The sequence below is a fragment of the Caretta caretta genome, chromosome 6, assembly GCF_965140235.1.
Source record: "Caretta caretta isolate rCarCar2 chromosome 6, rCarCar1.hap1, whole genome shotgun sequence".
Taxonomy (NCBI): Eukaryota; Metazoa; Chordata; order Testudines; family Cheloniidae; genus Caretta; species Caretta caretta.
Genome location: NC_134211.1, coordinates 38,754,053 through 38,770,329, shown reverse-complemented (window position 1 = coordinate 38,770,329; position 16,277 = coordinate 38,754,053). Strand labels below are relative to the sequence as shown.

Genomic DNA, 16,277 nt, shown 5'->3' with positions numbered 1-16,277 from the left:
TTTCATGTTTTAAGGAAAGGAAAGAATAAGAACAGCAGAATAAGGTCAATGGAATTCAAAAAAGCACTTCAGCAAATTCAGAGAACTGTAGGTAAGGTTGCATGGAGATGAAAATCTAAGGGATAAAGGAGTTCAGGAGAGCTGACAGTTTCTGAAAGAAAGACAATAGTAAACACACAATAACAAATTATCCCAATGGAAAGGAGGGGTAGGAAGACTAATAAGAGTCCAATATGGCTGCATAAGAAGCTCTTTTATTACCTAAAAATCAAAAAGGACAAGTACTAAAGAATAGCGCAAGCAAGGCCTAGGCACAAAATGAGTTACACCTAGCAAGTGGTGTAAAAGGTAATATGAAGAGGTGCTTTAAATACATTAGGAGCAAGAGAAAGGAGTGAGTTGGTCACTACTTAATGAGGAAGAAGAGCTAATGGATGACATCGAGGAGACTGAGGTGTTTAATACCTGTTTTGCTTCAGTCTTCACTAAGAGGTTAATTGTGAGTAGATACTTAAAAAATTAATATTAACAGAAAGGGGGAAGGAACACAAACCAAAATAGGGAAAGAACAGTATATTTAGATAAGTTATAGTTCCTTATTGGCCCTGCCAATTTAAATATATCTGAAGTAATTTTGGAGAACTCCTGGAGGATGGGAGAGGTCCCAGAGGACTAGAGAAGGGCAAATAGTATCTGTCTTTAAGAAGGGGAACAAATCGGACCTGGAGAACTATAGACAATTCAACCTAACTTGAATCCCTGGGAAAATACTGGAACAAATTATTAAAGTATCAATTTGTAAGCATGTAGAGGATAAGAGGGTAATAAGTAATAGCAAACATGGATTTGTCAAGAATAAATTATGCCAAACCAATCTAATTTCTATCTTTGACGAGGTTACTGGCCTAGTGGATATGGGAGAAGTTGTAGATGTGATCTGTCTTGATTTCAGTAAAGCTTTTGACACACTCCCACGTGATATTCTTTTAAGCAAACTAGGGAAATGTGGTCTAAATGAAATTATTATAAGATGAGTGCATAATTGGTTCAAAGACTATACTCAAAAAGTAGTTATCAATAGTTCGCTGTCAAACTGGGAGAATGTATCTAGTGGAATCAGATGGGTGTGTCCTGGGTCTGGTAGTAGTCAGTATTTTCATTAAAAACTTGGTGGAAATTTGCAGATGACACCCAGTTGGGAGTGGTTGCAAGCACTTTGGAGGATGGGAGTAGAATTCAAAAAGACTTTGACAAATTGAAGAATTAATCTGAAATCAACAAGGTGAAATTCAATAAAGAAAAATGCAAAGTACTACATTTAAGAAGGAAAAATCAAATGCACAGCTACAAAATAGGGAGTAACTGGTTAGGTTAATATCATCCTGGGGTGTATTATCAGGAGTGACGTATATAAGCACAGGCAGTAATTGTCCTGTTCTGCTCCACTCTGGTGAGACATCACCTGGAGTAGTGTCCAGTTCTAGGTGCCAGACTTTAAGAAAGAAGTCAACAACTTGGAGAGAGTCCAAAGGAGAGTAACAAAAATGATAAAAGATTTAGAAAACCTAACCTGACCTATGTGGAAAGGTTAAAATAACTGGGCATATTGTGTCTTGAAAAAAAAAAAAAAAACTGAGGGGGAACCTGATAACTATTCAAATATGTTAAGGGGTGGGAATGGTGATCATTGTTCTCCATTGTAGATAGGACAAGAAGTAATGGGCTTAATCTGCAGCAAGACAGATTAAGGTTAGATATTAGGAAAATCTTTCTAACTCTAAATCTTTCTAAAATCTTTCTAACTCAGTTAAGCACTGGGAGAGGCTTCCGAGTGGAGTTGTGGAATCCCCATAATTGGAGGTGTTTAAGAATAGGTTAGACAAACACCTGTCAGGGAGGGTCTAGGTTTACTTGATTCTGCCCCAACTCAGGAGGTCCTTTCCAGCACTGTATTTCTATGATTCTGTAGCCACAGAGGCCCTCTTAGGAGTGTAGTTCCATTGTTCAAGGGTGGGGTAGAATTTGGGGAATCTTTCCAGGGAATGTGTACCCCATATTATTGGAAGGCTTTAAGCAAATTCACAGCAGGGATTTAGTGCCTGAGTGGTGGATTCAGCTCTATGCAGAATCTGCTATTCATTTCCACTCGCCCCTCATGGAATGAATGGGTACACAAAAAGGGCAGAGGCTACCCATGCCCTGACTCTTGAATGTAACGACAAACTAGTGACTGTGTTACTACAGAATAACCTGAGGGGGAGGATTCTTTCCCTTCCTGTTTTCAGAGGCAATCCTCAGCACACAGGATGCCACTCAAGGTGTGCAATTGTAATCCACACACCTTCTGGGTGTGGTGTTTTGTCCCATCTAGTGGCACCAAGACCACTTAGAGTTAAATGAGTCTGCCCTACAGTCTTAGCTGACAGCCAGTGGGCTTTTAGCTCCTGCGGTAGAGGCTCATGCACTAAGTTCAAGAGGTCCCCGGTTCAATCCTGCCCGCCGACAGCCAGGGTCTGTTGGCATTAGACAATGAAATCAGGATTTGGGCTTCAGACAGTCCATATCTCTGTTGTGAAAGGCTGGCTCTCTGCAGATTCAGCAAGGTAACACCGTGTCAGTTTGCATCTAATAGGTTTTCTTTGTAACAGTAAGTGCTAGATTTTTTTTGAATGAATGAAAACTTAACTTCTTCAGAAAGTAATCAGTACAACTCTCCTTGACATGAAAGTTTCCTGTGAGCTGATTTGTCAAGCTCTTATAGAATGACTTTTGCTGAGTTCACCTTTCTTTCGCCTCAGAATAGACCAGGGTTTAAAGAAACAGAGCCACTTTGTCTGTTGTGCAAATGTGACAACTTTTATAATTGTTTACTTGATGGATGCTAATGGCATATTTAAATTGACTATAGAAATGGCTGTTAAATGTATTTAACATATTTAAAGTGTTTTTACTTACTTGATATGTATTTATTTCAGACAATACATACGTTATTACACATGAAGAACTACTAAATCAGTGTTGGTTATGGTGCAAAGTTGAATGCTCAAAAGTTAGGAAATTCTGAATTTAAGGTTGCTTGTATAATTTTAATTCCTCCCTCCCACTCACCTGGTGTGTATGCAGTTTTTAGCTGTGTAATCCTACTATTGAGTGATGCAGTGATACATAATCACATGCTGTTTTTCTCACAGGATATCTGCCTCTTTCAATGCACAGCATAGCAAAATCAATGAGTTTATCTTCACAGTTCCCATGTCAGATAGCAGACTATTATCCCTATTTGAGAGTAGGGAAACTGAGGCACACACATATATATATTTTTAAGGACAACATTTGCAAAAGTCTCCTAGTTTTGTTTCCTGACAGCACCCCATACTCTTATGGCCTGTTCTTTCAGAGTAAATATTTTTATAGTACTTACATGTACAAAATGCTATATCAGCATTAACTAATTGATCCTCACAACACCCCATGGAAGTAGGTTGACTTCCAGCATCCCAGAGAAGTCTGTGACAAAGACACAGACAAAGCATAGTTCTGCTGTAAAGCATTCAACTGCCTGAATTACAAGAACATCCTTGCTCTACCTGCCTCAAGAGAATATTGTTTCCCTCTGCGGACTACAAACTTTATGACAAAATGTAACGGACAGAAACAGAGTTACATATGTAGGAGCAGTCCTGTTTTATAGGAAGCATAGTCGGGGTAAATGTTTGGCAGACTTTCTGAAAGATGTTGTTGCTAAGTGGGTCTCCCAAATAAGAGATGTGGATTGTATTTCCAACGTGCTCAATAAGAATTGTGAAAATTACAGAATTATTACTACCATTTAGTAAAAGAAGTGAATCTAGAACACATGATCTCCTGCTTGCCCCTACTGTTCAGAGCTTCCACTCCATGTGCTGATTGCTGAAGTGATGCAACAGGGTCAGTTTTACAGGATAGGAAATAGTGACCTCCCTCCACCATCCCCCCCCAAAAGTCTTAACTCAGCCATATCTGGATGGATTTTCATGAGGCTAGCAAGAGACTGCTCCCTGACCTTAGGACTACCCCCTTGTTACATTTGAAAGTCCTACTGCAGACCATGAATATGGAACCACCTCTTCTTTTTTTTTTTTTTTTTTTTTTTTTAAATAAGGGAAAGTGTTAGGTTATCTAAATAGAGGTTATTGTTCTCCTTATGATAAACAGGAAAAAAAATCTTTGATGGTTGTGGGGAGGGGGAGAAATTCTAGCATATGCACTTTGGGCAGGTTTGTGTGCAGCTTCTGTGTTTTTGTTTTTTTTAATGTTAAAGCAACCTGCAAATTAAAAAGGAAAAGCAAAATAAGTTAGCATTATTTAGTAGATAAAAAGGTAACTGGGTATTTAGCATATTACTAATAGTTAACTTTATTTCCAAAAACATTGTTACTAATTTGCTGAAAATCATTTTTTACTTTTGAATGCTTTTATTACATATTTTGTGGGTCTTAATTTTAAATTTGCAGATCACCTTTTTAATATCCTTGGCTCTTTTTAATTTAGACCATGTTGGGGTGAAATAGTTTAATGTATTTACTGTCTCTGGGTTCTGTTGTGCGTTTTTGTGTAAATATATTTTCACTTCCTCTTATAACTTGCATGAACTGACTTTTTAAAAAATGAAACAGGTTAAAATACATGCTTCAGGATAAATGTAGAATACTAAGTCGTGTTTCCTGAAAATAGAAATGTTGACAGCCCCATAACTTTTGCAGCTTTATTACAACAACTTTTTCTACATTCTGTGTAGAGTTGCCAGTTTTGGTTGGACATGTTCCTGGAGGTTTCATCACATGACCATCTTTATTTAAAGATTACTCTTTAATTCCTGGAGACTCCAGGACAATCCTGGAGGCTTGGCAACCCTGATTCTGTGATTACAGTAGTTATCCACATCCATACATTTGTATTAGGTAACAAAGGAGGCCTGGTCTACACTAGAAAAGTGTACTGGTTTAGCTAAACTGATATAAAAATCAAGTTAAGTGGGTGCAAGCAAGGTTAAGGTGATCAAGATAAAGTGTGTCTGCATTAGAAGTTTGCAGCTATGTAACTAAATTGATTTTAATGCATTTTGGTTGCATGCAAGGGCTAAATGTGTATTGCCAGAGGGAATATTTTATATAGAAAATATTTATATCAAGCGTCTGTCCCAGAATACAGTACTTACAGCGGTAGGAAGTTTGGATTGGGGGTGGGGAGATGTTGGAGGAAAAATAGAAATGTTAAAGTAGTAAATAATTCAGGAATAATAATTTCTAAGAGAATTCTGTGATTGCTTTCACATTTAATGAAGATTTTAGACTGTGAAAAGAATCTCAGCAAGTTAAGACACTGTAATACAGAGTAGAAAATGCAGGAATATAATAACCTAAGCATAATATATAGGTCTGGCATGGAAAAATTGTCTCTTCAATGCTACTGTAATATTCTAATGTGGATTATCTTGAAAAGAAAAAAAAACCCTAAGGTTTTACTTTTAAGACATAAATAGCACATTTTCAAATGATAAACTTTTTAATTTTTTTAAAGGCAAAAATGTAATAACTGTATTTATTTAATTTGCAGAGCACCAGAGATTATACTGGGGTTGCCGTTTTGTGAAGCCATAGACATGTGGTCGCTGGGGTGTGTGATTGCAGAGCTGTTCCTTGGGTGGCCGCTGTATCCAGGAGCCCTGGAATATGACCAGGTAGTAGAATAGCTCTATGAATGACTTTGTATTTTAAAAGAATGCATCATTTCTTTATTCTCGGCTAAATTCGTGTGCTGTGATTTTTCTCATGTGAAAGACAAACCTGTACTACATTGTTTAATGGAATTAGATTACGTGAAAGAGTCCACTTAAATAATTTACTTCTGATTTTATTAAAATTTTCTGAAGGAAAATACTAAATGCTCCAAGTATTGAGGTACTATGCTAGGCATTGTGTGTCAGATTCTCAGCTTCTGTAAATTGGCGTAGCCCCATTGACCCATTAATGGAGTTATGCCTATTTAAAGCAGCTGATAATTTGACCCTATTTGTACTCTGCAACATTCTAGATAAATATTGTTGATATGGAGACAAATAGGTGTACATCCCTCATCAAATACTGTAAGTTTTTCTCATTTTTGTAACCCACAATCTGTTACTTGGAATTAAATTCTAGTCTTCATACAGATCCTTTCTTTAAAGATACATGTTGAAATCTCTGTTCCACTGTGGGGATCTGTGTTCTTACTGCAAAACTCTAGACTTCCGGGTTATGCCCTGTTTTTGAGTGCCATCTCTGCAGTGGAGACATAGCACATGCTATAACCTCCATATTTCCTTCTGACTGTTAAAGGACTTATGGCTCAACCTGTACTGCAGTTTTCTGTCTCAAATCTGAAGGGTTTTTGTACGTTCTTGGTACTTCATTTTATAGTTTTTTTGGGGGTGGGGGAAGGGGGAATAAAATGTTTGTCATTGGGATTTGTGGCAATGTCAGCATGTTAAGGCTCAGGGCCTCTTAGTTCCCTATTCCCTTCGACTTCAGTCAGAACTTGCCTTTCCTCCTTAGCCACATGTCCTTATGTGCACGCATGCCGCCCTTTGTCAGGCTTCATCTCTATTGCCTCCAAACCTGGCTTCATTCCATATGTTCGCTAAAAAAAAAGTCAACATAATTGCTAAAATAACAACTCTGACCAAGGTTCTAGCCTCTCTTGTCTGGTGGACAAAGCCACAGAAAGTTTGAGTGGGGACTCCTTTCCTCATACCTACACCCAAGGCAACTATCATTACTGATGCTTCACTCTTAAGCTGGGGAACTCATATTGACCATTAAACTGCAGCCCTCTTAGAGGGGACATGCAGGTTTACTTATCACTTTCCCTACCACTAACTGGGGAGAGAAATATCTACAAAACAACATCCAGTTATTGATTTAAGCTTCAAGGTGTTGCTACTTATTGCTTCTTGCTACTAGTACAAGAAACAATCATTGTAATAATGCTTATGTGTCATAAAGTTAAATGCATGCTTGGAGATCTGCTAAACACACAATGAAAAAATAAACAAATGTCGGATTATATAACCTTACAACACAGTCCTAAGTAAAGTGAGGCACTTGCCCAAGGGTCAGATGCCTGAAGGCAGGGAAATGTTAGAAAACCATGTTATTAATTTTAGTCAAATATATATATTAAATAATGTTAGAGAAACGAATCTTCACATATAGTATTATAAAAAATAAAGGAATTTTTGCTTTTTGTATTTCTCTTTGCTGATGCAGCTGTTCAAAACTTAGCTGAAAAGGCTTCATGGTTGTGTAAACCAGGAAACCTGGTTTGTCTCTCTTATCGGTAAAATCCTCTATCTATGCAAATATCAGAATGAAGCAAAGTAGTATGAGAGAATTGTGAGCTCCAGGTACACCCACCCTCTCCCCCCAGCAAGACCGCTAATAAATAAAAACCCAAGGCCACAAAAATAGGCCAGTAAGATGAAAGCAACTGGATGGAACCAGAGGGATTGAGAGCAGAGAATAGATGATAGAAATTGACAGATAAAAGGAAGTTTTAACAGGATAAGCAAAAATATTAGTTTAGGTTAGTTGTAATTTATGCATGAGAATGTTTTAATTAGGAATTTAGAATAGATAGGTACACAATTGAGGTAACCTGATAAAGTTATGGAACAAGGGGTAAAAGATTTGTGATTGACAAAAAAGAGTGGAGGAGGCACAGGGAAAGACTAATCAAACATAAAAACCAGGGATTTAAAGAGAGTCGTCCTGTCCCTGAGGATGGTAGTTTGATTATCTTTCTTGCCTTATCTGTTTTTGCATGTATAAGTAATTCATAGGGGATAATACATTTATCTTAAAATGTACAACATAAAGGCTAAAAGAAACTGTTTAAGCCTAAATTGAAGTGGATCTTATTTTTCACCCAATATTTAGCTGACGAGAGGTACTATTTAGGGCATTCTAGAACTGAATAGTGAAAATCCCCTAAAGAGCTCTTCTAGATACTACTGTCATTGTTTTATATATACCCACTCCCCCAAACCATTTGTAAATATTTTTTTGCAAAATAAAATTGGCCCAAAATAAGTAGAAATCCGACAAAGGTAACAGGGAAGATTTAAATACCAATATGGCAATCTCACTTTCACAGAATGTTGCTAGTATAAACACATTCCAGAACTTCACTTTTACTGACAGATCATTGCATGGTCTCAAGGATGTCAGCCAAAATTATTGCTGTTTGTTGCTATAGTTTTGCAAATTAAAAAAAATGAAAAAATATAATGGTCATTTGGGATTTTTTGGCAGCTCATCTCTTTCTATAATACAGACTCCAATTAACCTGAAATTCTTAATCTTATCTTTTACAGTTTATATTCTGGAGAACTTCATCTGTGTCCCTATAGAGTTAACAGTGGGTTACAAGGCTGCTTGAGTGGGGAATGAATCAGTCAGTTGCTCCCTGTGTATGCACTGTTTTAAAGTTAATGAGAAATGTACAAAATGTGGAGAAGTACCTGGCTGTGGTTTCAAAATCATATTTCCTCCTTTTTATAATTTGCCACACAGAAAATTCAGGTTCAGCTAACTTCAAAGATCTGATTTAAACTCACAACAGAAAGAAAATGTAAAGAGAAGGCTGTAACATGTATTCACTTATTGAACATCATGTGATGTTCTTAGATCCCTACAATACTCATGCATAACAATGTGAGTTAAGGTAAAAATATCAGTCTTAGCTTTGGTTACTCTGTCATGTTTTTAAGGATTTAAGTCAAATCCTTGACACTTTTTAATATTTCTGATGATCCAACATTTTAAAATTGCAGTACTTAAAAGAAACAAATGGTTGTGAAGTGATATGATTATCGTATGATGGTGTGGCTTGTTAATAATATTCACTGTTTTGAAAAGATATAACACCTATCATACCTTCTACACCAGTGGTTCTCAAACTTGTTCCGCCGCTTGTGCAGGCAAAGCCCCTGGCGGGCCAGGCCAGTTTGTTTACCTGCTGCGTCCGCAGGTTCGGCCGATCGCAGCTCCCAGTGGCAGTGGTTCACTGCTCCAGGCCAATGGAAGCTGCTGGAAGTGGTGGCCAGTACGTCCCTCGGCCCATGCCGCTTCCACCAGCTCCCATTGGCCTGGAGCAGTAAACCGCAGCCACTGGGAGCCGTGATCGGCCGAACCTACAGATGCAGCAGGTAACAAACCGGCCTGGCCTGGCCTGCCAGGGGCTTTCCCTGCACAAGCGACTGAACAAGTTTGGGAACCACTGTTCTACACTAATGGTAATTTATAGATAGGTTTCAGAGTAACAGCCGTGTTAGTCTGTATTCGCAAAAAGAAAAGGAGTACTTGTGGCACCTTAGAGACTAACCAATTTATTTGAGCATAAGCTTTCGTGAGCTACAGCTCACTTCATCGGATGCATACTGTGGAAAATACAGAAGATGTTCTTATACATACAAACCGTGAAAAAATGGGTGTTTACCACTACAAAAGGTTTTCTCTCCCCCCACCCCACTCTCCTGGTGGTAATAGCTTATCTAAAGTGATCACTCTCCTTACAATTTGTATGATAATCAAGGTGGGCCGTTTCCAGCACAAATCCAGGGTTTAACAAGAACGTCTGAGGAAGGGTGGAGGGGGGGGTAGGAAAAAACAAGGGGAAATAGGTTACCTTGCATAATGACTTAGCCACTCCCAGACTCTATTCAAGCCTAAGTTAATTGTATCCAATTTGCAAATGAATTCCAATTCAACAGTCTCTCGCTGGAGTCTGGTTTTGAAGTTTTTCTGTTGTAATATCGCAACTTTCATGTCTGTAATCGCGTGACCAGAGAGATTGAAGTGTTCTCCGACTGGTTTATGAATGTTATAATTCTTGACATCTGATTTGTGTCCATTTATTCTTTTACGTAGAGACTGTCCAGTTTGACCAATGTACACGGCAGAGGGGCATTGCTGGCACATGATGGCATATATCACATTGGTAGATGTGCAGGTGAATGAGCCTGTAGCTTACGAAAGCTTATGCTCAAATAAATTGGTTAGTCTCTAAGGTGCCACAAGTACTCCTTTTCTTTTTGCGAATACAGACTAACACGGCTGTTACTCTGGAGCCTCTGATAGTGTGGCTGATGTTATTAGGCCCTGTGATGGTGTCCCCTGAACAGATATGTGGGCACAGTTGGCAACGGGCTTTGTTGCAAGGATAGGTTCGTGGGTTAGTGGTTCTGTTGTGTGGTATGTGGTTGCTGGTGCATATTCGCTTCAGGTTGGGGGGCTGTCTGTAGGCAAGGACTGGCCTGTCTCCCAAGATTTGTGAGAGTGTTGGTTGTAGATCCTTAATAATGCATTGGAGGGGTTTTAGTTGGGGGCTGAAGGTGACGGCTAGTGGCGTTCTGTTATTTTCTTTGTTAGGCCTGTCCTGTAGTAGGTGACTTCTGGGAACTCTTCTGGCTCTATCAATCTGTTTCTTCACCTGCGCAGGTGGGTATTGTAGTTGTAAGAATGCTTGATAGAGATCTTGTAGGTGTTTGTCTCTGTCTGAGGGGTTGGAGCAAATGCGGTTGTATCGCAGAGCTTGGCTGTAGACAATGGATCGTGTGGTGTGGTCAGGGTGAAAGCTGGAGGCATGTAGGTAGGAATAGCGGTCAGTAGGTTTCCGGTATAGGGTGGTGTTTATGTGACCATCGTTTATTAGCACTGTAGTGTCCAGGAAGTGGATCTCTTGTGTGGACTGGACCAGGCTGAGGTTGATGGTGGGATGGAAATTGTTGAAATCATGGTGGAATTCCTCAAGGGCTTCTTTTCCATGGGTCCAGATGATGAAGATGTCATCAATATAGCTCAAGTAAAGTAGGGGCATTAGAGGACGAGAGCAGAGGAAGCATTGTTCTAAGTCAGCCATACAAATGTTGGCATACTGTGGGGCCATGCGGGTACCCATAGCAGTGCCGCTGATTTGAAGGTATACATTGTCCCCAAATGTAAAATAGTTATGGGTAAGGACAAAGTCACAAAGTTCAGCCACCAGGTTAGCCGTGACATTATCGGGGATAGTGTTCTTGACGGCTTGTAGTCCATCTTTGTGTGGAATGTTGGTGTAGAGGGCTTCTACATCCATAGTGGCCAGGATGGTGTTATCAGGAAGATCACCGATGGATTGTAGTTTCCTCAGGAAGTCAGTGGTGTCTCGAAGGTAGCTGGGAGTGCGTAGGGCCTGAGGAGGGAGTCTACATAGCCAGACAATCCTGCTGTTAGGGTGCCAATGCCTGAGATGATGGGGCGCCCAGGATTTCCAGGTTTATGGATCTTGGGTAGTAGATAGAATATCCCAGGTCGGGGTTCCAGGGTTGTGTCTGTGTGGATTTGATCTTGTGCTTTTTCAGGGAGTTTCTTGAGCAAATGCTGTAGTTTCTTTTGGTAACTCTCAGTGGGATCAGAGGGTAATGGCTTGTAGAAAGTGGTGTTGGAGAGCTGCCGAGCAGCCTCTTGTTCATATTCCGACGTATTCATGTTGACAACAGCATCTCCTTTGTCAGCCTTTTTGATTATGATGCCAGAGTTGTTTCTGAGGCTGTGGATGGCATTGTGTTCTGCACGGCTGAGGTTGTGGGGCAAGTGATGCTGCTTTTCCACAATTTCAGCCCATGCACGTCGGCGGAAGCACTCTATGTAGAAGTCCAGTCTGCTGTCTCGACCTTCAGGAGGAGTCCACCTAGAATCCTTCTTTATGTAGTGTTGGTAGGGAGGTCTCTGTGGATTAGTATGTTGTTCAGAGGTGTGTTGGAAATATTCCTTGAGTCGGAGACATCGAAAATAGGATTCTAGGTCACCACAGAACTGTATCATGTTTGTGGGGGTGGAGGGGCAGAAGGAGAGGCCCCGAGATAGGACAGCTGCTTCTGCTGGGCTAAGAATATAGTTGGATAGGTTAACAATATTGCTGGGTGGGTTGAGGGAACCATTGCTGTGGCCTCTTGTGGCATGTAGTAGTTAGAAAGTTTAGTGTCCTTTTTCTTTTGTAGAGAAGCAAAGTGTGTGTTGTAAATGGCTTGTTACAGTAAAACATCTTGGTGTAGACAGTTAGTTATAGACCTGATACAATGTCCACTGAAGTCAACAGAGATACTCCCATTGTTCTAAATGGATGTTGGATCAGGCCCTATATAGTGAAGGATTCCAAAGTACTTGACAAACAATATCCTGAAATTTCACTCACTGCTGAAATGCAGCCTTCTTTGGAGTGAAACACATATTCACTATGTAACAGAGCACAACAACGTATAAAGGAAGTGAAAAACTTCCAAAGAATACTGTATCTAACTGAAAACACAGGGACAATTTTAGGTGGGTAGAATGTGAGTAGCCAAATGAAATTTGGCTGGAATGTGGGGAGTTAATACCTGTATCAAAAGGGGTCTAACATTTTTATATAGCACATTTGCAAAATGGCAATCATCAGAATGTTCGGAGAAAATGGAACAAAAAATTAACTCTTCTTTTCACTGTGGATATATATGGTCTTGTCATTAAACTGTGTGGAAATTCTTTTAATACCTTTTGAAAGAACTGTGGCATACACCTAACCCATACCACTGTAAAATGTTACTTGTGCTGGGACCCCATGCGTCACTTGGTTTCAAATATGATTTTTGAATTATTAGAAGAATAGTGCCTTGTATGTTCATTCTAAGGGGAAAACTGAGTATTCATGTCATTCTCTCCTCTTCTGAATGGAACAAACATCTTTCCTGAGCTTATCTGTAAGGCCTCAGTTCAGCTCTTAATAAGGATTTGAATGAGGGGAGGATGGTGACTTTGTGAAACTGCTCCCGGAGAGCATTCCATACATATGGAGTCATGATTATTGCAGAGTTTGCAGTAGTTTTGAACCAGTAAGTAATGTAAATAAAAGACTCATTGCTGACCAGAATTATGTCCTTGTTTAACTATACTAGTTTAGATGCTTGGGTATTTAGCAAAAAGAACAGGAGTACTTGTGGCACCTTAGAGACTAACAGATTTATTTGAGCATAAGCTTTCTTGGGCTACAGCCCACTTCATTGGCTGCACAGAATGGAACAGTTGACAAATGGGCCATCTTGATTATCACTACAAAAGTGTTTTTTGTTTTTTTTTCTCCTGCTGATAATAGCTCGTCTTAATTAATTAGCCTCTTACAGTTTGTATAGCAACTTCCACCTTCTCTGTATGTATATATATATCTTCTTACTATATGTTCCACAAGTACTCCCGTTCTTTTTGTGGACACAGACTAACATGGCTGCTACTCTGAAACCTTGGATATTTAGGGTTTTCTCCTGCTAATACCTGGAGAGAGCAATACACAACTTTTTAAAGTACTGATTCTCTCCTGCGTAAGAGTTGTTTGCCCACTCTTAGTCCTCTTTGCATTTTTTAGTGTGGGAAATGACGAAGTGCAAGTTTCTCTCTTTGTAGATCATGATTTGAAAACAAAAAGTTAAGTTCCTTCTACTTTTTCCTCCTCCAGATTCGTTACATTTCACAGACTCAAGGTTTGCCAGGAGAGCAGTTGTTGAACATGGGAACGAAAACTGCAAGATTTTTCTGTAGAGAAACAGATGCACCATATTCTGGTTGGAGGTTAAAGGTAAAAAGTATTAAATAATTGAAAAAATAGTATAATGCATACATATGCCACATAGGCCAAATTAAGGTTTCTTATTTATAACATGGAGATCTTATTCACAAATTTGCAAAACTAAGATAGAATTATGTCTTCTATCTAAGTAATGTTAGGCCAGCCCTACTCTACAAACCTATATTGGTATATCTGCGTTGCTCTGGGGTGTGAAAAATCCACATCTGCAGGTGATGTAGTTATAATGACCTAATCCCTCTCATAAACAGGGTTATGTCAACGAGAGATCTTCTCCTTCAACATAGCTACTACCTGTCGGCATAGCTAATCCTCCTCCCCAATGGGAGAAGCTCTCCCTTCAGCGTAGTCGCGTCTTTACTAAAGTACTATATCAGTGTAGCTGCACTGTAGCACTGTATGTGAAGACAGCCGCCCAGACCTATGTGGTTTAATTTCTCTGCTGTATAAAGAATTAAGTAGCTCCCATGTTATCTCTGGAGTGGGACCTACAAAGGCTTAGGCAGTATTGAGTAAAGAGCCAAGTACAGATAACAAATGGAGTTAAATCTTGGTGAATGGTCATGAAATTCTGAAGCAATAGTAGCAAAATAAAATATCATTCCATAGTAAGTTGTTTGGTTTATTTTGCTTAGTATGTTTAAAATGAAAAGTGAGGATTGCTAACTGGGTGTACTGTTGGTGCAATTGTCCACAAATTAATGCCTTTTGGACCCAGGTTATGTTAGAGCTTTCTAAGTGCTTTAGTGTGGTTATTCCTGGTCTCCAACTTTGATATTTCTGTTGGATCTCACTTTAACTTCCATCTGATCTCTTTCAGTATGAATGGAGGTGAATGGGGCTTTTATTGGCTAGAGAATGTATCTTTTTATGTTGGATACAAGACAAGTCACCCTTCTGTCTCTGGATATTAAGATTGTTAAATCTCACATACCAGACTAAACAATCTACTCTTTGGAGGGAGAGGAAAGGGAAATTGTTTTGATGTATGGAGAGCACAGCTGAACTATTTTCCAGATTGTTAGAAAAACATTGCTGAATCTAGTCTAGATAATATGCTGAGGAAGCTTCTCTTTAATGTACTTTTAAATAGTGGTGTTTTTTTCTTTTGGGGTCATGCAAGAGTCCCTACTGCAGGATGAGAGTGGGACTTAGGTGTTGCTTTGTTTTATTTACTTATTTTGGGGAAATTATAACAGAAAGTGAGGAGTAAGGTATTTAGTTTCATTATGCTACTGTCTTGATGTATATACTTGTCCTTTAGGCCTTATTTGTTTATGATGTTTTAATATTTCAGATACTTTCTCTGTCACTGTAGCTCTGAACAAATAAAATGTACTTGAAAACAAAACAGAAACAACAACCCTGTAAGAAGAGAGAAATTGAAAGGGGCATGATTCTATTTAAAGTGATACTGTCACCTAGTTTAGTTCCAAAAGTTAGTGGTAGGTGAATGTGTAAAATAAACCAACAACAAACAAACAAAAACCTTTTATGTAAGAAACCAAATACCAATTAAAAAAGTTTTCATAAAGCATGTTTTTGTTAGATGTTCGCTATTTCCTGAGTTGTTTGCAAACCAGATACTGTAGTATAGCATTGTGATTATTCAGAAGAGCCAGGAAGTGAAATTGGCTATTTTTGTTGTCTAAACTGACTGAAATACAAAAAGTCAGCAAAAAGCATAACAGTGAAATAAATGTCAAATTAAAGTCTCTCAATTGTCTAAAGTGTGATTACTAACAGTACATATTTTATACTAACAGTGTCCTTTTAATTGACGGAGTGTTTGTTTTTTTCCCTTTTAAGACACTGGAAGAGCATGAGACAGAGACAGGGATGAAGTCTAAAGAGGCCAGAAAGTATATTTTCAACAGTTTGGATGATATAGTGCATGTGAGTTCTCAAGTATTTTTCCTTTGCAAGCAATACAGCTGAGAGATGCACAATGATTTATTTTTAAACTTTTATCAGTTAGATTTTGTGAATTAGAGTACATTCTGGGAATATTTTCCATTCATCCATACCTGCCTAGTGTGCTTCTGTGGAAACAGTCCATCTATGCCTGTCTAAGTTCCTTGGTGCATAGATCTCGTCGTCTTTTGTTGTTCTGTGATTGTTGTGCAGTTACATTTGTCCTGGTGAAAAAGATCTTAAATAGTGTGCAGTATATTCCATATTCTACTGTAACATCTACCAATCTAGGTAAAATGATTCTTATATCTAGGTTTTTGTTTATAGTAAAAGTATCATTTGTCTTCATCCTTTTTCTAGAGACACTGACAGCTTCCCAAACCCTTTTGTTTTTAACTAAACTGCATCCTTATACTTCTACTGCTTTCTATGCCTTAATCACTAATAAAAGGAAATCTCCTCCCCCTCTTTCTTCTTTGACATCCTGAGAAAATACTCAATTCCATTTCAGGACTGGTGTTACTATACACATTTGAAATTGTCTTCTTCATGTACTAGCTCTGTTCTCACAGCTCAACCTTAAAAAAAAGAGTAATACTTAACATTTATTTAGTATTTTCCACTTTCAAGGCAAAAATAAGTAAGAGGATCTGGTGGTTTTTGTTACTTTGAATCTTTTATTCCTCCAT

At 38.7% G+C, this 16,277-nt stretch overlaps 1 protein-coding gene across 8 annotated transcripts in view; it reads left to right on the top strand.

Annotated features, from left to right (window-relative positions):
* HIPK3 (homeodomain interacting protein kinase 3) overlaps positions 1–16,277 on the top strand; it is a 154,571-nt gene that overhangs the window by 104,177 nt on the left and 34,117 nt on the right. For all 8 annotated transcript variants that reach the window (XR_012668909.1, XM_048853458.2, XM_048853462.2 and 5 more), the window contains 3 exons: positions 5,596–5,719; positions 13,546–13,665; positions 15,484–15,570. Coding sequence is in view for 7 of the 8 variants with exons in the window: in XM_048853458.2 (XP_048709415.2) it covers positions 5,596–5,719; positions 13,546–13,665; positions 15,484–15,570 (331 nt within the window). In the remaining variant the exon portion in view is untranslated. The remainder of the gene's footprint in view (positions 1–5,595; positions 5,720–13,545; positions 13,666–15,483; positions 15,571–16,277) is intronic.